This window comes from Neopsephotus bourkii, unplaced genomic scaffold, assembly GCF_033783945.1.
Source record: "Neopsephotus bourkii isolate Nb327-2 ecotype Australia unplaced genomic scaffold, CSIRO-AGI_Nbou_v1 NB_318, whole genome shotgun sequence".
Lineage (NCBI taxonomy): Eukaryota > Metazoa > Chordata > Aves > Psittaciformes > Psittacidae > Neopsephotus > Neopsephotus bourkii.
Window position 1 is genome coordinate 9,730,687 of NW_026900826.1, and position 23,699 is coordinate 9,754,385.

General features: G+C 43.3%; 2 protein-coding genes across 6 annotated transcripts in view; both read right to left on the reverse strand.

Moving 5' to 3' along the window:
• Positions 1-23,699, reverse strand: part of LINGO1 (leucine rich repeat and Ig domain containing 1) — a 443,400-nt gene that overhangs the window by 36,266 nt on the left and 383,435 nt on the right. The window lies entirely within an intron of this gene.
• PEAK1 (pseudopodium enriched atypical kinase 1) overlaps positions 1-23,699 on the reverse strand; it is a 108,866-nt gene that overhangs the window by 23,381 nt on the left and 61,786 nt on the right. For all 5 annotated transcript variants that reach the window (XM_061347694.1, XM_061347696.1, XM_061347697.1 and 2 more), the window contains one exon: positions 6,271-9,546. In XM_061347694.1, coding sequence (XP_061203678.1) covers positions 6,271-9,434 — 3,164 coding nt within the window. In that variant the 5' untranslated portion in view covers positions 9,435-9,546. The remainder of the gene's footprint in view (positions 1-6,270; positions 9,547-23,699) is intronic.

Genomic DNA, 23,699 nt, shown 5'->3' on the forward strand with positions numbered 1-23,699 from the left:
CCTCGGTCTTTTGGGAATAATAAGAACCCAGAAAGCAGCCTGTGCGGTGTGTTGGTTTTCATGAGGACAGTGGAATCACAGCTATTGTCTGACCCGCATTTTCCTCTATTCCGATCACGCCTTCTCAATTTGCGTGATTCAGAAGCAGCAATGAATATGAGGAGGGAAAGCAGAATATTTGTAAGAAGTGATTCTGAGAGTGCATTCCTGAATTAGGGTCAGACCTAGAGGTCAAGCTGAGGGAGTACAGCTCCGTGCAAGACAGCACATAAATCCAAGTGGCAGAAACTAGAGACAGAAAACAGAGGAAAGCTGATGTGGCCTTCGACCCAGCTGAGGCTCTGATCTCCTCCCTCAGTGGACATCAGCAAAGCAGCAGACAGTTTGAGATGAGAGAGCCTGACAAGGAAGATGACTCAGTTCTACACAAAAAAATCTGTGTTGTTTCTAGATATGGTTTGTTTCAAAGAGATCCCTTGGAGGTCCCCTCAGGCCCAACACTTTTAAACTAATAAAGCTAATACAAAGCCTAAATTGACTGAGTAATGCTTGGGGAAAAATGCAGAGGTTCATGGCTTGGAGGCAGCCAAGGCCTCCTTACACAGGAATTTCTACCCAGAAGAGAGACCACTTCATTCCTGAGAAACACTTGGCAAAGGCCACGAGTGCCCAGGTTTCAGTCAGAGTACACATGGGTGGATGTATGCAGTGGCTCATGCAGTTCAGTTCCTCATGTTCCTCAGTTCCTCAGCCAGAAACAGTCATGTAAGAAAAAAGTGACAGAAACTTCTCAGATGACCATCTGCAGTAACTAAGCCATCAAGTTTATTCCCAGTTCTTATTGATTTAGAAGTTGGATTAGTCCTGAAGCATGGGAATTTACGTATTTTGTTTTAAATCTGGTATAAAGTGATGTTTGCATGGATAAAGAGAGTACATTTGATAATCCAGTAAAGACATCCTGCTAAGCTCTTTAGTGTCAGTGAAACTTGATGGCAATGGGTTCCACAGATTAACTGTGCATTCTAAACGAGACATTTGTCTTTATCCATTTTAAGTTCTCACTCTTCCCATTTTCCAGACTGTATCGGAGGAGTTAAGCACAATAATACACGATTTACCACTCCTTAATCTAAACTTACAAAATAATAAACGGTAAAATCCCTTCTGCTGGGTTCTTTAGCAGTGCTTGGTGTTTACAGGTATTCACATAAAACGTTACTAAACTTCTTGCTTAATGAATGTGCACGATTCCCACTTCTGTTAGCAGAGAGATGCGCTAGAGAAAAATCCCACCCAAGCTTTTCATTGATGAAACCATGTAGGATAGATGGTTAATCCTTTTAAAAGCACTGCTGAGTGCTGCTAAGGTAAATAAACCTTGCTAGTATCTAGAGAAAAGCAAATCAAGATGGATTTGAGGCGATGGGAGAGCTGATAGCTCCACATGAAGGTTTCCATCGGTAATTTCTCCCCTTTCAGTAGACTTGCTCAAGCAAGGTTTTGCTTTTGTTCTCCAACATCCTTGAATCCTCCTCACAAATTTATGCAAGCCACACTTCAAGTGTTTTGGATTCAGGTGAGAACCTTACCTTAAGACTTACACAAGAGGTTCTCCAAAGTGGGAAGGACTTTGTTTTGAATGGAGCCCTACTGTGAGTTACAAGATTTTGTTCTCAAGCAGCTGTGGAATCTGCAGGATTGGATCAATGACGGTGAGAAAGTGGAATGTGGCAGTGGTGGTTATTCCTGCCTGCCTCTGGATGCAATCTTGGTCTTAACATAGGAGTACATTTTTGAAGAACAATGCTTGCAGTTGTTTTTACTGAGTAATCTGTTACAACATCCATATTCCTCTAGACACCCAGAGAACTCACAGTAATGTCATGGCTCCTATCCCACTGACTCAGAAGAGCTCCATGCCTTACACTGCTAAGGTTCAGAAGGCCACAGATGATGTGCGCTGTGGCACTCCTCGAGCCCCAGTCACCTATTTTATCTTTCCCCCCTGTCTTAAATAACACTTAATGTGCATAAAAAAAACTGGTAAAAAAACCCACTGAGGAAATAACCCATTTGGGACCTTTTAAGTCTTGGTGCTCTAAATCACCTCATTGGAACTGTCTTTCTCCATTGCCTGTATATGGAAATTCAATGCCTGGCTTGGATTCTAAAAATCACATTTGTAATGTAAAGCAAACAGTGCTAGCAGTTGTCAGCAACCTCAAGGCAGGCAGCACAACAAAAAGCACTTGAGATTCACTTCTACTCCTGAAATGCTCCCATGGCAGGCAGGAACTGTGCAAGTTTTTGGCCAATCCTCTATAAAATTCTCCCATCACTGACATTTATGTTCATTCCAGGAGCAGCAATCTGGCTGAAGTTACTCAAGGTTAACTTCATCCTACGAGTGTGGCACCAGGGTAAGACTTGAAGGATAACAAGGCATTTCCAAAAGCTTTGATTATCTATGTCCTCTGACAAATACAGAGCCCATGAAAAGTGTCCAGTGAAACACCCAGGAGCTATTTTAACAAAAAATAGCCTTAAAAGAGTGCCAGTGGCTGAGGTAGTGTGTAGCTGTGATGATTTTAAAGAGAAATGTTCAAAACGCATCTTTAAAGTATGGTTAAGCATCTCACCCCTTTTGGAAGCAAGATACAACAACAGGGTAGTGACCTTCTGCAGCTACAGAACAACAGAACTCAGATGTACAGATTACGAGCTCCAATGCTTTTGAGACAGTTCACATCTTTTTAGGAATTAGATTGCTAATCCCAGCTTTAGCTGTGAATTAATGCTTTCTTATCTAAAGCAGAATGGAACCAATATGCAGACCTTGCTATGTGAAAGAAGTACTTCAGTAAACATACAGTTTTATCTTAGTTCATCCAAGTCTGGCCCAAAGATGCTATAAAGGAAAGTTATGGCTGACTTGTAGCTATGAAAGGAAGCTATTCAGTTTAATACATAACTGAAATGGAAATAGCTGTGCACAAATCAGCTGTACCTTGATTTACAAAGGCACTGCCATCTAAACCAGTGCTGAATGATGTTTCAGTTCAGCTCTGCTGTGGTTTATGAAGATAGGAAAAGAATCAGAAGGCTGTTCTGCAGTTTTCTTTTAGGAAACATCTCAATCTGAAAAGGTGCTACAGTGATCTCTCTATAGAGGTGAAGAGAAGCCTTTATCTTGTGAAATTCCAGTAGCAACAGCCTGATCCACTACATAACAAAGCCTTTGATGAATCTCTTTTGTTTAAACTTGTGCTGTGCGGATGCCACGCTGTGCTGTACCAGCCTCATCAGCTACACTGAGGTAGGCAAAAATAGCACGTTTTATTTTTAGAGATAAATTTTAGGTTTTGCTGAGAACAACTGCTGCATCATTAACTGTGGTGCTCCAAACCCATCTCATTTTAATTCCAATTAGTGATAAAGCTGATGTGAGTACTGATTTTTAGCAACAATTAATCTATCCGTCTTGCCAGCACAAGAGTGGGGCACTGAGGAGGTGGGAGCAAGTGCATCTCCTGATGCTAATGCTGCTAGAAACAGAAATGTTGGTACAAGCTCATTTTCTATAGCTTCTCCTGGAGGTAACAGAAAAAAATGGTTATTTTAAAGGGGGGGTTGAGGGCACAAACGTCTCCAGTTCTTTAACTTGCTCTCTAAAGTTACCTACTTCTCCCCATTTAATTTAGGGTAGGTCTAGAGAGATTAGACTCCTATCAAGGGTTATTCTAGCCCTGGGTATATTCCCCAGTTTTCAGCCTTAACCAGTAAATACTGGGGCACCCCCTTTTGTCATTGCCCACACGCCTGTATTATTGTGGTACCATACGTCTTGCAGAGATGCTGAACACTTACAGCTCCATAACTGCTTCGTGTTTCTGAAACTGAGCCCCACAATTTGTACTGGGACTTTTTAAACCCCATTTGTTAATTTTCGGGTACCTTTTCCCCTTTTTAAAATAAACCCCTTGACCATGAGACTGCAGTTCAACTATGTCTGTAACAACAGGCAGTCCTCTGAGGTTTTGGAGAGCATCCTATCTTGTATTTGGGGCAATTACTTCAAATGTGAATCCACATACACCAGCTTCACATCATACTATGATAAACACTATTACCACCTTACATTACAAACCCCAAGGCTGTCCACCTCTGCCAAAATGCAAACAGACTGAAAAGTAGTCCTGATCCTCATCAGAATGCTGTATCAGTGTTCCCAAGAGGCGATATAAAAGTGATTTAATTACTTGGTGCAAATGGTCACTCTTGGTTAGTCGGAACGGTTATTTTTCTTTAAGACAAGCAGCAATCAGTGGCTGGTAAACCCCAAACTGTGCTCACAAAGAGGATCCTATTAGTTAAGTCAATTTTAAAACCATTTTAACTAAAATTCACTGCAACTTTCTTGTATAGACAATGGAGGAAGAAAACTAAAGAACACTTTGGCCACAATACATTTTCTGAGGCTCACTCACAGCTCAAACTTCACAACATTTTTCATTTTCTGCCACTAGGTTATTGTTATAATGCATTAAATAATGCAAGTTGGAAGCTATTTTGGAATTGGTGTGTATAGCAACATTGGAAGACATTCAGATACATCCACAGCTGTGGTCTCTACTCAGTGAAATGCCTATTCTGCCCATGGGACTGACTGCAACAAGTGTCTCCAGCCCTCTTAGGTTATGCAGTGCCATGAGCTGCAGGAACTCAGTGGTATGTTGAAAACAATGCATATCTGGAAGTAAACACACTGCTTTGTGTTCAGAGACAGCCAAGAAAGCATGTGTACCCTGATAAGGGGACAAACAGACCTTTAAACCAAGAGGCAGACCTGAAAGATTCAACTGCCACAGACTTATAGGAGTAAAATAAGCATCTGCTGGCCAAATACTTTCACAGAAATTGAAACAGTGAATCATAGAATGGTTAGGGTTGGAAAGGACCTTAAGATCATCCAGTTCCAACCCCCTGCCATGGCCAGGGACACCTCACACTAAACCATGCCACCCAAGGCTTTGTCCAACCTGGCCTTGGACACTGCCAGGGATGGAGCATTCACAACTTCTTTGGGCAACCCATTCCAGTGCCTCACCACCCTTACAGTAAAGAACTTCCTTACATCTAACCTGAACTTCCTCTGTTTTAATTTAAACCCATAGCTGCTAATCCAGGCTGAACAGCCCCAACTTTTTCAGCCGATCTTCATATGGGAGGTGCTCCAGTCCCCTGATCATCCTCGTGGCCTCTTCTGGACTTGTTCCAACAGATCCATGTCCTTCTTATGTTGAGGACACCAGAACTGTACACAATACTCCAAGTGAGGCCTCACAAGAGCAGAGTAGAGGGGCAGGATCAGCTCCTTTGACCTGCTGGTCACACTCCTTTTGATGCAGCCCAGGATACGGTTGGCTTTCTGGGCTTCAAGCACACACTGCTGGCTCATGTTCATTTTCTCATCGACCAGCACCCCCAAGTGCTTCTCCTTGGGCTGCTCCGAATCTCTTCTCTGCCCAACCTGTAGCTGTGCCTGGGATTGCTCTGACCCAGGTGTAGGACCTTGCACTTGGCCTTGTTGAACTTCCTGAGGTGGCACTGGCCACCTCTCAAGTATGTCAATGAAACCACCAGACAAAACTGTCAGGCTTAACTCGAGCTCCCAGCCCTACTGAATGCAGTGCAATCAGGGGACAAAGTATATTCATCCCTAAAGGCCTTGCAAGATGGAGATATTTTATAGATAATCTATTTCTATTATTACTTTTTTTTACATGGTGTATTTTGGGAGTGCTGCAGTGATGTTGCAGTGTGGCATCAAGTTAATTTGCATCTATTGTGTTCTTGGGTATGCAGGATAAAGTTAGCACACCACCTTTTGTGAGTCACAGACCTTTTCATTTCTGTTATATTTTTCAATAGCTGCCTTCTATTTCTGCAGAGAAAGTCTTTAGTTCCCTGTAATGCAGGAGCCCTTTCTTAAACTGGAAATTCAGGGAAATGTATCTGATTCAATGTATCATGGCTATTGTGACATATGAGTGAACCTGCAGTGCAAACTCCAATACCAGCTACTCTTTCTAGCCCATTTTTCTTAACTTTTTCTGATATCCAGTGTAACTCACAGATTTTTAAAGTATACTTTAAGTTACCTGATATAAATACACTTAATGTAATAAACCCCCTTATCCTCTCCCCTTTTCAGCAGTATATACAGGCAGTTCAAAGGAGTAAGTGACTAAAAAAGATGAGCAGTACCTGGGGATTTTCTTGGGAATCTGAGGTGGTGATGAATGGCTCACTGGTTTCTGATCCAAGCTCTCTGCAGACTTCTCTTGTGTTTCTCCTTTGTCTCTCGCTAGCACGTCCGCAATAGCGGATTCCACCCCGCTCTTGTTCTGATGCTCAGCCTTTGGTTCAGCTTGTGCTGGTTCACATCTATACATGAAAACGATCGATGGCTTCTCACTGGAGTCTGACTTGGCCTCAGTGAACCAGTGATGACGCTGAACTGGAGGAGGGGGGAGCATATGTATAACAGTTCCATCAAGACCCACCAGTTTTCCTTTCTCTCGCTCCTTCTCTTTGTCTTCCTCATCATCAGCTTTCCTGCGGCGGAAGAAGCTCTTAAATGATATCCAGCGTTTGGGTTTCGCATCAGCAGCTCGCCGCCCTTCTGAATGGAGGATTGACTCGGCCTCTGTCGACCTGGTGGGGCTGTTTGGTTTGCTCCAGTTGCTGAAATGCTTTTGCAGCAGGTTACTTGCGTGATAGGGTGAAGAAGTGGACCGAGGAGGAGGAAATGGCGGTGCTTGCTCTGTTTTGGGACTTGTGGTATTTGGGGAGGCTCTCACTGGCTTTGGAGAGTGAGTGACAACTGGCTGTGAAAGTGAATCTTTCTGCATCTTAATGGCAGTGTTTTCCACCGTCTTGGATGACTCTATTTCAGACTGTGATGTAAACAGAGATTTGGGTCGTACCAGGGTGTTTTTCGTAGCATCTCCATCAGGGGGTAAGGAATACAGCTCTTCCACACTACAGGACTTGGGTCCAGACTGAGGTGTTTCAGGAGGAGACTGCGGGGGCTGGATAGAAGCCACGATCTGTGAAAGCACCGTGCTTGCATTCTCTCTGCCGCTGCTGCTGCCAGTGGAAGCCTCTGGCTTTAGGTCTGGTTTTGCTGCAGGCTCTGGTGTTGTCTTCTGAACCCTTGGTGGGGAGCTGTGGTCAGAACTATGGCTTCTCTGTGGTGATATCTGACTTTTACCAAGACAGCTATTAAACTCTTGGACCTTTTGAGCCACAGAACCCAGCCTGCATTCAGAGCTATTAGTCAGCCCCTTCGCTTGGGAAAGTTCACTGGGTTTGCTTCCTACGGCTTCAGTCATTTTGCTTTCTGTTTCTATTTCTTCATATGTGTGGCTTATTACACTGGTAGTTTTATCTTTGATGGACAGCTCCCCACTGGTCCCCAGGAAACTTTTATAGATAGCCAGGTTATCATATGCATTTGGATTGATTACGATAGGAACTTTAATGGCATTTTTGGAACTCTTAGCATAGGTGGGCTCATCATGAATGATAATAGGAAAAGGTGGCATGCCAGCATTGTTGTAGCTGTTGAATTTTATCTCAGATAAATTGGGAGACTTAACCGGGATAGTTTTGGAAGAAATGTTTGTAGCTGTAGGCGAAGTAGGAGCTGACTTGTGGCTTGTCTTCCTGGGGGGAACAGAAGGCCCTGAGCTGTTGGAAATCAGCTCCACCTTAGGTATCTTCTGTCTTGGACTAGTGCTAGAAGTCCACACTTCTTGATACCTGATTGCACTGGATTTTTTCAGGTTAGCATTCACTCGTACAGGCGATGCGGCAGAGGATGTAATAGGTGTGCCTGGAGTTACTGGTGAGCTTGGGTTAGAGGATGTATTTTTGGTTTCTGAGGTTTCAGGCTGATTCTCCTTACATTCATTGGTCATGGCAGCTGATACATCTACTATGGTATATGGCTTGCAAACTGGTTGTTCCATATTGACCACCCTGTAAGGTTTAGCTTGCTCTTCCACAGGCACCAAATTTATAGTTACAGCTTGACCAGCAACATCCGAAGGACCTTTATTCTCTTGCTTATCAGTCTGCACAGCAATTTTCCCATCCTTCTCTTCCAGTCGAAGTGCAAGGACTGCCTTGTGAGTTTCCAGACCTTTCGGCACATTTCGGGGGGCTTTTGACACATCTTTCACTTGCTGACTGTCACAAAGACTTTCATATTCAGGTTCAATCAGTTTGAGGTCCTGAGGAGTACTTGGAGACAGCCCTCCATTACAGAGCTTCTGCGAAGAGCTGCTGGTTGTTCCAGAGCGAGACTCTTCTGTCAAAGAAGAATCAGGGGATGTAGAATCAGAAGATACCATGCTCTGCATGCTCTCCTGCCCATAAAGAATCACAGCCTCTTCCCCGTAACCGTTTAAAATCTCATCATAACTGTCGTCATAATCTACTGCACAGATCCGCTGAAGAGACTTGTTTCTGAGGGGCACGGTATTCCATTTCTTGTCAACACCGAACTGAACAGGAGACAAGGTGTTGGCTCTAAAATTAGCAAAGCGAGGCTGGCCCCTCATACGAATTTCCATTGCTAGCAGCTCCTCATCACTTTCATCCCAGCTCTCATGCTCTTCTTGCATACTGCCAAAAAACGTGTCATCCTCACTCTCATCTCCGCTGGAGAACTCTGGGTAACAGAAACGTCCACCTTCATTGCTTATGACTTCAGTGCTTCCACTCAGAATAACGTGCTTACCATGTGAATCCTTCATTCCACCCATCATGCAGCTTGGAGGGATCTTTCTGTCCAATGACTTCTTATAACAATTATTTATTCTCCCCAGGAAGGTTTCTCTCGAGCTGGTTTCACTTCCCGTTAGCTGAGGTGTGCTATCCAAACCCGCAATCTCCTTCAAAACTTCAGTCAGTCCATTATTATTGTTATTTGGTATCTTACCTACACCATCGTTGTTGCCATAAGGCCTATGAACATGGCTATAACCCTCAATTTCATCTTCGTTATTATTGTTCAGTGGTTTTTTGTTCAAGACAGCTTTGTTTCGGTTCCAACCTGCAGGCACTGCTTTATTCTCACAATGATCCAGTGTGCTGATCTCGCCACATACACCCTGCCCATCTACTACCATCATGGTGGGTTTCACAGCTATCGTGGGCTTCTTTGCCACGGGCGGTCGGAAGCTTCCTGTGTTTCTCCCACGCTGGCTGTTGCTTTGGTTTGCATTGGCTTTCAGATTTGCATGCGAGAGGGTTTTCTTTTCGGACACGGGGGGTAACTGATGCAAGCTTTTGGGCTTGAAGCAGTTCTTACATTCACCAGGTTTCCAGACGTGTTCAGTGAACGTGCTGCAAGCAGACATTTTCCCAGAGCTCTGCGCTGGCTGCTGTGCGCTTCAGTGCATGGTAAGAATTCCACCCATATGTTTCCACTCGGCTCACTTAGTGTGACTCCTGGCTTGAGCAGCGATCATTCTAAAAGACAGAAGAGAATGAGGATAAGAACAGGGAAAACACAGGCTGATCATTACACTTCTATTTTCTATGTTATGAACCGCCCGGCACAAGGAAGCAGCCTTTTGCCATCGTGCTAGCTCATTTTACCTATGTTCACAAAACTATGCAGCTGAAATGCAGAAAGAGTCGTAAATATCATTCGTGTTGTCCATAAGAATTAAAGCTTTGGCAGCTGAGCCCTGTATTACTGAAAGCAGAGCAAGAGAAAGAGAAATGGCAACAACCGAGAACTGAGAATAATTCTCTTGACTAGTTCAGGACCATTGACCTTTAATTTTGCCCAATAAAACAAATGCTAGGAAGAGGATATAAAGGCAAAGATTAGTGCCCATTGCTTTCAACATAACCACTTGAACACGAGACAGGAAATTAAGAGTATGTTTCCTCTTCTAAATGCAATCCTAAATGTTTTAGCTTCAAATGTGAACGAGCTCAGCTTAAGTGACAAAATATGTTCAAGCAATTCCAAACCCTGCCATTTCACTGCTTTTTCCATCAGAGTCACATAATAACAGGACAGGTATTGGGTTGAAGACTTGGGCTGCACTGCCCTCCTGGAAAAGTCACATCAAAATGCTGGGGAACCTTCTCAGAAAGTCACTGTTTCTTCTCCTTTAGCTTTCTATAGTGGCAGAAACCAGTCCCACAGCCTCAAAACAAAGCTATGGATTTTTAGTCCCTGATTTGTTTCATGTGCAGCTTTTCTACTTAAGCCCTCCAGAAATGACTGAAAAAGAACTGAATGTCTCTTTCAAAGTGAACCTTTTTATTTCCTGAACTGATCAGCCTGAAGTAAAAAGCAAACACCAATCTGCTGTGCTTTACAGTCACTCGAGTAGCCAGGATTGGAAAGTTTCATGAATTAATGCCTGAGGATTTTAAGCCTTCTAAGCCAAATCCACAAGTCTGGTCTCTTCGTCACTGTTGCATAACTCAAATTATTGGAGGCATTTGAGTGAGGTGAAAGGCTCTGTACGTCCACAGCTGCTTCTGTAAACACAGGCACTGAAAATCAATCAGTTTCTATTCTTACACGCTTCAGGTGAAAATCTACTTGCTGCTCACACAGGTACACTGAAAGGGCATTAATAAACTTGTTCAGTTAAAGAGGCAGCTCTCTCTAGAGCTCGTGGTTAGGAACTCAGCAGCAGGACGCCTGTGCTGGAATTCACCATGGGCACAACTGGTTTTCATCAGTGCAGCAAACAATAGAAGCCATTAGTAAGCCAGGCACTTGTATGGATTTGTCAGTCTCCTCACGTACTGCTCTGTGTTTTGGCAAAGGGCTCTCCTATGCTGGAAAACTAATATAGCAATCCTGTTCCAACACCAGATGGGGCTGAAGCCTAATGCTATTAGAGTATCTTCAGACACATTTGTGGTACCAGGGCTATCATATTTCACATGCTGACTAAATATGTTTCCAGACAAAGCTTTTTGCCAAAAAGCCAGTGCCAAAAGCTTTCTCTCTATGACCTAAGAGATAGAAAGCCTGCCAGCTAGAGATCTGCCCAAACTTCAGCCTTTGTTTTATGTATGCAGAGTGAAATGTCTTTGTATTCTTTTTGAGCTCTGCCAACATCTGTTGCTTCAACACTTTGCAAGCCTGTATATTGTAAGCAGAAAAATTACACCAAGATCTAATTCTCCTAAAATCAGAGAGTGAGTGGACACACGCTGGAATCCTGTACTCTGGTTAGCTCCTTTTCATCCATTTAACACATAAAAGGAGTGAAGTTACACTAATGAGAGCCTCAAATAAACGCTGGCTTTGAAAAGCTATTTCTCCATTACATACAACCTCTGAACAAACAATGTGAGCAGAGGGCTTAGTGCATGTGTGTGGGTTTTAGGCTTTAACTGGGTGATATTATTTCCTGAAATGGCATAAACTGCACTTGCTCTAGAAACTTCTCCCAACCCAGACAGCTCCATGGCCTTCCAGGCTAAGCACCTTCTGCTAATACTGCTGGGCAGCGATGAGGAAGCACTCGATTGCACACCTTTTCTGACTACGTCTTTATGTTTTACCACTGCCTGTGCTCAGAGACACTGATTTGCCTCTACCCCAAACGAGCACTGAGCTCAACAGATGAATGCGAACCACAGGACACTTAGCAGAACCACCACGCAATGCTCTGCTTGGAGTTCAGACTATGGCACAAACATGGCTCTGTGCAAAAACGCATCCCATGTCCCAGGAGCTCCACATGCAGCCATTCAGGTTAAAGCTAAAACCCACAATGACATGTCTGTGTAAAAGCAGACACATACCTTGTACAGAGAAAAAATGTAACACACGTATGGATATTTTAGGTCTTTCGCTCTTCAACACCTAATGCAAAGGACTTCAACACAACCATGCTCTCTAACACCATGTTCGACGGAGTGAATTGGCTTTGGCACCTGCAGGATGAGCAGTTCTTGCAGCTGTACCGCAGGAAACACACACTTTCCAACGAGAGGAAATGGATCTTAAGAAAACAACCAAAACAATTCCCACTTTGTGCCTCTTCCACACTTTGAAATCAGAAGCGCTCCTATGCTGGAACAGATTAAAGTCACTGGGACCACTGTATGTCTAAACATGGGATTTGCTTTCTGAAATTCAGGCGCTTCCTTCACCACTGTGAAACTAAAAGGGATCTTTCTGGGGTTTTCCTGTGCCTTTAGCGAGAACGCTGCTCCAGCTGCAGATTCCCTATTGTGAGTCAGAATTACAGCACGAGTGACCAGGAGCGACAATAGAAATGAAATGTTTAGGTACCAACAAGATGTAAGTAACCGCTGGAACACGGGTTCGGGCCGTGGCTCCCAGTGCTGTTAGCAGCTGCTGCGGCTTGGTAGGGGGCAGCAGAGCCCGCTGCAGGTGAGGCAAATGCACCCAAACACAGCAAGAGAAATCACCCTCACATTCTCCTTTCTAGACCCTAACCCTGCTCTCCAGCACAAAGGTGGTCAGCAAGAGATCCGGGCAGTCACACATCACATCTCTTAGGATTACGTCTCTTTCTTAACTCCCTGCTTCCATGACGGCTCACACAATGGCTAAGGAACGGGGCTGCGTGCTCTGCTGGAACGAGGAGTTCAGATGACAGAACTCACTTCAAGACAACAACAACCTCAGGTGTTAAATACAAAGAAAGCATTAATGGTAAATACATACTATCAACATTGTGCACTTCATCTCTATCTCAAAGCTTTTCATGTTAAGCTGCTAAACATAACTATTTGGGATTTATACATGGAAACACCGCAGTGCTAACATTCACCAAGTGAGTCAGTGACAGGAACAAGCACAGACAGACAAGTTCTGCTCCTAATGTGGTGCTGCAGCCAGCAGATCGTGATACTTCATTCACTAAACGGTTGAGTCAGCACAGACAGTTTATCGGCTTTAAAGGCCAAATCACTCTTTGTGTAAATGAGAATAACGCTCCTCATTTCAGCAGATGCACAATTGCACACAGGAGGGCTCAGGCTGGCCCTGTTGAGCTGATATCAGACAGAAACACAAAGGCATGTTTCACTTTCCAGGTCAGAGGGAGGTGATGACAGGCTCAAGAGTTGCAGAGCAGAGATGAAGAAGTAATCAGCTGAGATACCCTCACTGCACAGAAATGCAGAAGGGTTTTTGTTGACATCATCTTTGTTGAGTGCACAGAGATAGTGATGAACACACATTTGAGGCATTTTCCCTTTCTAAGTAATTTCAGGCTGGCAGGTCTCCTTTAGATGCATGCTGGCTGCATCACAATGAAAGCCTCCTCCAGTAATACTTTATACTAACGTAATCCAATTAAAAGGAACTTAATTGGTGTGCAACATTCCCTACAATTTCAACATTTTAAAAATGAATAGTCTCAGTAAGTACCAGATGGTGACATGCACTAATTAATCAGGCCTGCTCCATGAATGAGCATATTAAAATGAATGCACCTATTAGACATGTGTTTTCAATGCTGCATCCTGCAGAAGAGCTCCCCTTAAATGAATGCCTGCTATATTACAGAGCAACATGCACAAGTGTGCATTTCATCATTTGTACTGTAACACTATCACTTTGATCTCTTAGATCTCCCGATACTTGGTACGGACTTCCTTTTGTTTGTCCTCCTCCAGGGAAAAGGCATTTAGCTTTAGCATTGCTATCCATGAAAGCGGGCCTGTAGGTTTTATGCTGCAGAATAAATTGCATTGATCAGCCTTCTTATCAGACACCTGTCCATTAAATTGCTACTGAAGAACCCAGAAACCTCTCCCCTTTGGCAGGCATGTCCTCAGACTGAAAACAGCAGCAATGGGAATCCAATCTAGGTTTGCTAGGTAGGAGTGCCCAAACACCACAAAACCACTATGGCTTCGTGGGTTTGTCTGATGCACTTACAGAGAACTGGACACTCACTGATCATCATAAACAGCAGCACAAGACTAACGTAACAAGAACAAAGTGATAGCTATTCTTTGCCAGGATCTGATTTCTGTTTCTTTTAAGATTTAATACAATTGTAAACATTTTAAGAGACCTTTTTGAAAACCTGGACTGCTCTGACTTCACACATAACCTCCTGCCTGGGTGGCAATGGGCAAAGAAATGCTCCATCTCCCTGCATGTCAACTTACTGAAGCAGGGCTGCTGAGCCAACTACCCCAGGTAACTGGGCCCACGGAAGAATGGGATGTGCTCATTAGGGGACATTTTATCCTTCATGCCATTAAATTTTACATCATTTGTCCTACTTTGAAGGAAAGCAGCCCCCAAGTGCAGCTAACTGCAGGCACCTATTAGATGTGTAGGATCATAGAACGGGTAAGGTTGGAAAGGACCCTAAGATCATGAAATCCAATGCTGCACAGCCAGAGAAGTCATGGTCCCAATTTGAAGGCATGTGGGGAAGCACACTTGTTTGCATTCAGTATCCGAGAGCACTGTGCTTCGAACAATCCTGCAGCAGGTACTAATGGAATGTAAATTGAGCAAGAAGAAAAGAGAGAAAGATGCTATAGAGCACCAGAGTTTGGAAATCATATCGAATGTATCGACGTAAAAACCCATGAGCAGTGCCCTTGGAGGTCCCTGAGCACTTCACAAAGTTGAATGAGCATTTTCCAGTACCGGCTGTTGTAGAGAGGAGCAGTGATTCACAGTCTGGTGGAAGATCAAGACACAGATTCTTAAGTGTGATGCCCAGTTCAGTCCCAGCACTTAACTTCAAATGAGTTATGCCAGGAAACAAATGTGAAAGTAACTCCTGGCAAAGAGCGTCACGGACTGCCACAGCTTTCTTCTCAAAGTGGACTAATACTCACTAACCCCAGAGCATTGTTGTAACAGGCCAGGACTGTGCCTGTGGCAGACAGCACAGATGGAAATTTCCATCTACGCTAGGCATTATCATTGCTGTTAAAAAAGCAAAGTTCTATCTTGTTGAAGATAGGTTGGGGGTTTTTAACACCCAGTCAGAACCGAGTGCCCTGGTAACTGTCCAATGCCACAAGATGACAGCTCTGCAGAAAATGCAACGAATCTGCAGTGATACTGAGCAATGACCCAGAGGGAAAAGCTGCCAACTTATTTTAGAACCTCTCTTCAGCACCGCGTTGCTGTGCTGCTGAGATTGAAGGGGTATGATGGATGGAGAGGACACCAGAACCACTTCCACCCGAAGGACTGAGAGAAAACCTAGTTATAAACTTGCTACAAGACTGCGTGAAACAAAATCAGGGAAACAACTTGCAACTATTTCTGGTTTTAAGCTCACACACTCTGTTTTCTCTCCCTAAAAAGTGTTTAAATTACATAAACATTTCATAAAACTGAGTAAGTGAAAGAAACCCTTGAATATGTTTGGGGTTTTTTACCTAAAACTTGCCAGAATAAAACATGATAGAGAGAACCAACGAACTGGAGCAAAACCTGCCTAGGGCTACACAGCCTGTAACGCTTCAGAACAAAACAGGCATTTCTTTCCAATTCACCTAACCCAAAGAGGTAATGCCACAGAGCAGGGGAAAGGCAAGAATTATCCTCAGGATCTGCCCAGCTAATCTGATTAGATTCTGCATCACTATATTGAGAACACAAGAAACAGTAGTATGAACAAACTCCCATAGTTGGTGTCGAGGCCCAACAGACCAGCAGCCAAGGCATGTATCTGAATATGAACTCAGAAGAGTTCCAATAATTAGAAGACGTTCTTGATTGGAGAAAACTATTTAAAATACATATATATATTTCTTTTTTTTCCCTTTTGCAAAAATATAATCATCATTTGGCATTAACAGATTTGTGATGACCACATACGCTCGTATTACAGTGACCCTTCAGACAAGGCTGCACAGTACTTTCCTCAGGGGTGCTTTTTACTTGCACAGAAAGTTAGTTTTCATTTTATACTTTTTTAACAGCCCCCCCCCCCCAAGATAAACCAGACTTTGGAACAGTTTGGGTTTACCTTCATTCCTAAAAAAGGCTGTGTACAACATTCCAGGCTCTAGCAGCACATTAAGGGTAAGTGCATCTGCTGACAGAAGCAAGCATGATAATAATGATAATGAAGAAAAAATCCCCAATTTGAGCACATTTAAGTTTCCCCCAATGCTATTTAAGCAAAATGATGAGAATTAAGCCCTTCACAACATATTCAAATTACACTGCTATGCCTGTGCCTTGACCAATTGAATTATGGTGGATTTACCTCTCCCGGGCTCACTTGAAATCCTGCCCTTTGATCTTTTCTGCTTGTTGTTAAGCACATGAAAACATGCAGAAGAATAAACTTTACCAAACCTTTACTGAACCTCTCCAGCATGAGTTCACAACAAACAAAATACGAATACCTGAAAAGTATTATATTGCTTCTGTAGTTACAAAACCCAGTAATGGCTGTGGTTAGCCTTCTGCTGAGCACAGCTTGAGCGTGAAGTAAGTGTGTATCATCATTGTATTATTGAATCCATCAATTCTGCAACTTCAGTTTACTTAAAACTCTCCCTGGGACTACTGCAACCTCTGCCTCCAGATATCCTTATGCTGAACCCCTGAGGCAGCAAAACCCATAACTGCCATAAATATACCAGTTTCAGTTTAGCAAAGTAACTTGTGGGTAGCAAATAACATCCAATACCAAATAACATCAGAAAAGATATGAAGGGTCTTACTGCAAAGTTGCCAAAGGCAAACAAACTCTGTAGTATCAGGAGCAGGCAACTTAGGAGAGAACTATGGATTGCAGCAGTGTAAGAAGTCAGCAACACTGTAGAAGATAAAACCCACTGCAGAGAAGCCAGTTCTCCCCATAGGACTCAACCCCCTCTACAAGAGCCTTGTGAATTGTTGAATAAGGACTTGAGAGAAATCGGTTCAAACCTAAAACCCCATCAGTCATTATAAAAAAATGGAGATACAAATGATAAATGAAGATCAACAGCAGTACGGTTGGACTGCATAAAGCCAAGCACTGCGGAGAAACCCAAGAGCCCCATGGCTGAGCTACGCATGGAATTCTGGGGTACCTTATTGGAACCAGGCGTCAGCACAGCAAGGAGCTAAGGACAGTATCAATGAAACGCTTCTTTATCAAAACCTCTGTAAAGGAAACCTGCTCTTCCTCCTACCAAACAGTGAAATAATGGGCAAAAGAGAAAAGGCACAGTGTAATTTGTAGTTCCTAAGAAGTTCTCACAATTGGTCACTACAGGACTTGCAAATGGTGCAACAGAACACACAAGGCAAGCAGCAGATCACACGCTTTCATTGTCAGAAAAATCAGTGATGTGATTTACTGAATACTGTGTTCAGTTCTATTTACAACACATCACGAAGAAATGCATTCACCACAAAAACACCTTAAGGGATGAAAAGCTTTCTATATTAAGTGAAACAAAAAGATTAGATAGTTTAGTTCGGGACTGAGACAAGTAAAACAATATTAAATGATGCATCACATAAAGAAGATAGACTGTGTGTTTCCATTTAGTGTCTATCACAAAAAAAAAAGAGCAACAAACCCAATGTAGCATATTTAAATTAGTAAAAAGAAAATTACTCCATATAAAGTGCTTTACTGATCCAAGCTGGCACTGAGATCAAGAGATCAGCTGGGTTAGCAAAAAAATTAGATGCTTATATATAGGATGAGACACTGAGAATCATGTTAGGTGGGGTGAACACAAAGCTTCCACTTGCAGTGCTTACCCAAAGCATCAACTGTTAGAATTGAGAAGAAAACTTGCTCATTCACACTATTCTCTTATAATCCATGCTGCGTGTTTGGGCAGTGTGAAGGCCCCGGTGCCAGTGCAGAGCCACCACTGCCTGGTGTCACACTGCCTGCAAGGGACCAACCAGCTGTCAGCCTCCTCATGCTCCCACATCCTATCCCCTGCTTCACCAGAGATGCACCAAAGAACCACAGAACACAAGGTGTTCCCTTACAGATTCCTGGTCTATACTCTTCCATCCAACCTGCATTACCCTTATCCCTTCCCACTCTGTATGGCATGTCCCTCTTGTTCAGGATTTTACCTATGTAAGCCTTCCTCTGGCAAGGCCCTTCCGAAAATCAGTCCCTTTGATAACAACAGGATTCTGTTTTTTCCTTTTTATCTGAGCCTCCTCTTCACTGTCAGTGGTTTTAGTTTAATAGAGCAAAATAGCTGTATGGTGAAATATGACGAATACCTCATTATCTCCTAAAGCCCTTCTCTCCTCCTCCCACACTTTGTTTTAGCACACTTGTGCCAGGCTTATACCTCAGCCCTGGAACCACTCTTGTGTTCATTTTGACTTTTTACGACTATACTGTCACATTAGATATTGGGCAGCTGGGATCTTGGGCTATGAACTGCTTGGGCCAACTGACTGTTCCCTACGCTAGCACATCTTGCAATGATCCATGCAAATCCACAGCGATGCATAAGGTGGTGGTAACTGCAGAGATGAGGAAGCCAGGTGGAAGCCTTACAAAAGATGAGAGCTGTTTGGATGTTGTCATGCTACAAGATAGAAAAATCAGGAGATGACAAAGGGGTTTCTCTGCAACTAACCTAACCAATTTAACTGTTGAAGATGCTTATATTACTAGCTTATGGTGGGAAATACAAAGGAAAATGAGCCACATGCTGGTATCTCATTTGCTTCTGGGTGGAGCAAGTGCCTGGAAAGGGCTTGAATCTCTTTAAAAACTTCAGTTTCCCGTTCCACAGCAACCATCTCCTCCCACTGCCTTCCACCCAGTGCAGTCATTTTGCCTTGTTCCTTGCATCTATGATCAAAGACAGACATTCTAATTGGAAGATCTCTCTGATAATCTTGAGAAACTGGCTACAGGTAATTTTTTGGCCATCAAAGCTGGTTCATGCAGCTTATTCTCACTCAGGCCACTTTTCTAATTAGTGTGTCATTAATTCATCCCAGTAAGCCGCTTTACCAGGCATGATGAATGCAGTCACAGACCACAGCAGTAAGATGAGCAATGAGCTGGAAGGCAGAAGGTTCACTCTATTACTGTTTACTAGTGTTGAAGTTAAAAGGCAAACAACAACAATGCTTTACAACACATATTCTTAGACAGAAAGTCCTTAGGCACTGCCTAGAATCCATCCCCATAACATGGGGAGCCACCACTGATGAGAAAGCGTTAGATAAAAAGCACCATCGTGGGTGAAAGTCATTAAAGGAGGTGGCAGATACTGAAATTGGGTGCTTGTAGCATTCATGATGAACAAGAACTGGTTTGTTACTTATTCTGATCAGCAAGCATTGTACCTGACCATCTTTTAGGATAACACACCCCAGGACACCAGGACTGTGCTCTCTGTGCTTTCTCTATGCATTACCCTGCACAGCTTTCCACCACACAATGCTGTGCTGGAATCCAAAAGGAAATGTAACAGAAAATCTGAATCAGATTTTATCTTTACATTCAGTGACTGGTTTTTGCAGTGAAGGAATTTGCTCACTTTACTTCATGAGAGAAGAAACCACCTTCATTTTCAAAGAGAGATGTTGAAACTCATCAACTATGTAAACCACTGTAATTCTTACCCAGTGCTGTGAGACAAGGAAAGGGAAAGAAGGAATTGCCTACTGCTTTTGAGAAAGCTGACTTCTTGCAGGCAACACCTCCCCTAAGGATCAATGTGCTTTGTGGGCAGCAAGAGCATCCAGCCCCTTAAAAGCCAGAGGTGGCTTTTAGAGCAACCCAAAGTAGGGCCTGGCACACGTCCCCCCACTCCCACAGCCCCTTCTGCTCGCAGCACCCCTGTGAGCCCATGGTGCCCTCGAAGCTGTTCCCTCCACCTACAGAGACAAGAGCTGTGCTGTCAGAGCACTCACGTACTCATTAACAGTGCTGATTACACAAGCTTGCAACCTTACACACATCAGGACACAGCATGAACCAACACTGCTGTTGCACTGTGAGCAAGCTCTAGGAAGGGAAAGGAAAGCAAGAGACATGTTTGTTTGCAGAAGCAGCACTCCTGAATTCTTTTCCTTTAGCTCTTTTTCATGGAAACGTTTTCCTTACAGGAGCTGACTGACAAACACACATTTTGCTACTTGTGCTCGAGAGAATCCTGACCTGCAAAGCTTTTTCTGCCCAGAAAAAACAGAGTGGGAATTTTCTAGTCTTGGACCGCTAAAATGACACAACCTACAGTGACCTGAAGATAAAAGCACAATCACACCCATTGGAATTCTTTACTTTTCCAACAAGGCTTTTATGACAATGTACTTTACTAGCACACAGGTCTGCTACGAGTCCATCCCTGTATAGGAACGGACTTTACAATTGGGCAATTGCATTCTGTTGCTATGAACCTGAATAAAATACAAAAGGCTTCTATTGCCTGCCCTCATGGAGGGTCTGGAGGGTGGTTTTTTCCTGCTGTATGCAACACATTGCCTTTTGAACTGAACTAAACAGTGATAAGGACTAGTCTAAGAGAAACAGAGAAACCTACTCCACCACATCCATGTAAGAAACGAGTTGCAAGGCAGCAAGCAGCAATACCCTTCCCATGGCTCCCTGCTGAGGTCCTAAGCTCAGTCCTTATAGACAGACCAGAGACAATATCAATACTCCATCAAATGGGGAAAACTGCTCAGGAATCTAAAACATGCTTCCCCAATACTGCTTCATCAACACTATGCACAAGAAGGTGATGTACGTACCAGGACTCCCAAGCATGGTCCACAGAAGAGACTAAATGCTCACTGTAGTACTTAATCTTGCAATTTATACAGGAAAAGAAAATCTGTACAGCAGACTTCAAAGCTGTGGGCTCAAACTCAGCTTAATAACACATAATGGCATATGTTACAGATATTTAAACAGTACATGGGATCCCAACTGTTAGTGAAATCATGAAAAATGGTAATTACAGCAGCCACGCAACACAGTGTTACTCATTACTCGTTTATGCAACACAGTGTTACTCCTGACCCCACACTTCAGTAGTACTATTGGTTCTACTTTGCCTTTTCTAATAAAAGGGCAAATTGAGCTTTTAGTCTTGTCTGTAACACAAGCTGCTCACACCTTTAATGACTGGTCACTCTTGAGAACTGTTACTAGCACCCTTGGACTGCTGCTCTCCAAAGGACAGCACAGCATTCCTGGAGCTTCATACCAGCGACAAACACAACGGAAACAACCCCTTCTTACTCTTGAAATCGATTCCTCTGTGTGTGGAGTCCAGGCACTCTCCTTTTCAGTCCTGAACTCATGCTAACGGGGTGGTCATGACTTGCACAAGCTTCTGAGCATCTTCGCTTCTCTCAGTGGGGTCAGGCAAGCCTGGCCTAAACTCTTTATTCTCACTTTACAATTGCACATAATAGATACAAGTTATTTGCTCAAGCCTTTGTTCAGTGCAATCAGTGAGCACCTCTGCTTGCAGACTTCCTGCTCGCTCTATTTGCATTTCCCTTCAGACTCCTGAAGAAACCTTGACTAATTTTAGGCAAAGATTAACCCGCAGCATTCCATGCTACCTCAGTAAGAACCTCCTGCTTACAGTCAGTTTCAGACCTACCGCCTATAGCCAGGCCTGATCCACATAATATACACTGCATTGTCATCATTGCAGTTCCCTGATAACATATCAAGAATGAACTTAAAACATACAGTATTTAAAAGTTCATTGAGCCTTTTCTATACTTGTTAATGAAGAGATACCTGTTCACAGCTCACTAAAACTCAGCATCTGGAAAGAAAATACACACAGGCCTGAGGAAGGAAACATGGGTTTGCAAATGCAACAAACAGGCCTTATTTTAAAGCTATTTTCAAAAGCTGAGCTCTTTGTTTGCACTAGTACTGGGCAGACATCCCATAGAAAAACCCACTCCAAGTAATTTACATTAAAAATCCAAGGTTTAATTTTTCAGATTTCCACAGAGATTTGCAGAAATGTTTTTTTGGCATCACCAGAAAATGAATCCTCCTCACGCCACCTCCTAGGGCTGGGTTAGGTTACTCCTACTCAAATCATTTCTCATGTAACAATCACTTGTCAGCTTTTTGAAGTCAGCTGCTCTAAAAAGCCTTTTGTTGAAAGCAAGGATGTTAACAGTGATCCCAAAGCTTTAATTTTCATAGAAATTGCTGTATGTCAAGCTCGATAAAGGCAGCAGAACCATGCTTGGATGCTACAATGCAGCATGTAAAAAAAGAAATCATGAAAGTCAATAGTAGGAGATTTATCAGCTGCTTATCAAGTCTGAATGCACTTGTAGGGCTCGGCCCCTCTGCTGCTTCATACAAATACACTGGGAAACTGAAGCATATTTGCTCTGCACTGTGCAGGTTTTCAAAATTCATATTAATACCAAAGGTTTTGCTACATAAAAGTTTTTTTTCTCCTTTTTTTCTGCAGAGAGCAAAATAGTTTCCTTACTGTCATATGGCACTGAAGGAACAGGAAGACTGGAGAGAAATGCGGAAGGACACACAGAAACTAAGGGCATGTCTCATAACAGGCTGATTATAAAGAGCTGCTGCATATAACCTCGTATTTACCTCCACCTCTGGCTCTGCTAAAGCAGGATGCTGCCCTACGGTCCCCCGCTGTGGTAGACCCTAGCTCTCTTCAACCTGCAGGTGCCAGGATGCAGCATCACAGCAGTGCTTCTGCTCCCGACTGCCCCTCTGCTGCCAACCCCAAATGCACTTTGCCAAGTGCAGCTCAGTACCAACCTCCTGCACTGCTGCTCCAGCACAGAACACTTCCAAGTCTGCGGTTATTCAACATGATTAATGAAAGGATGGGTTTGTAATGCTAATTAGCATTGTGTAGTCAGAAGATAGACTGCAGGCCTGTATCTCTCACGTCCTGTGTTAAATTTGTTCGCCAGACATAAAAGACTGGTACATTAAGCATGGCTTATTTCCACATTTCTCTTTTCAGAGAAGGCTGGCTGAATTGTAATGCACCAAGATAGGCTGAAACACTCAGCAGATGATTTTGCTTAAATCTCAAGTAAGACAAATTAGACAAGATCTTCAATCATTGCCTTGGGATGTGTGGGCGATGGATTACATTTTACAAGGAACAGCATTTGGGAAGATTCAGTTTTCACTCTTCAGCCACTGTACTCTTTTAATGACATGCTAAAAGTTGGAGAAAGAAGAAGTGGAAAGGAAAAGAGCAGAAGACAGGCTTCACAGAGATAATGAGATGGCTGCTTGCTGAAAGCAGGCAGCATCATCTTTAATGTCTGCAGTGCTGGGCTAAGGAAAGGAAAAAGCAGATTCCTCACACTGCCCAGTGCCTTCCCTTTCAGTAATGGGCCCTTCTGCACTAACCAGTTTTAAGATACGAAGCTCCAGCAGCAAGTTCACTGCTTGAGGGAGGGGTTTTATGTCACAGGGTGTGATGGAAGGCCCAGTTTGAGGCTCTGTAAAAGGAATGCAATTAATTCTGCCTCAAATCTCTGTGAACCCTTAACAGAGCAGGATCCACAGACAAACGAGAGTCTCAAACAGTCCCTCCACCCTTACTGCTTGATTTGCCTCTTCATTTCCCGGTGCACAATTCGCTTTTACACTCTGAAAGTGTAAAGACATTAGGAAGAGGGTTTTCTAAGTCCAATTTTAATCTTC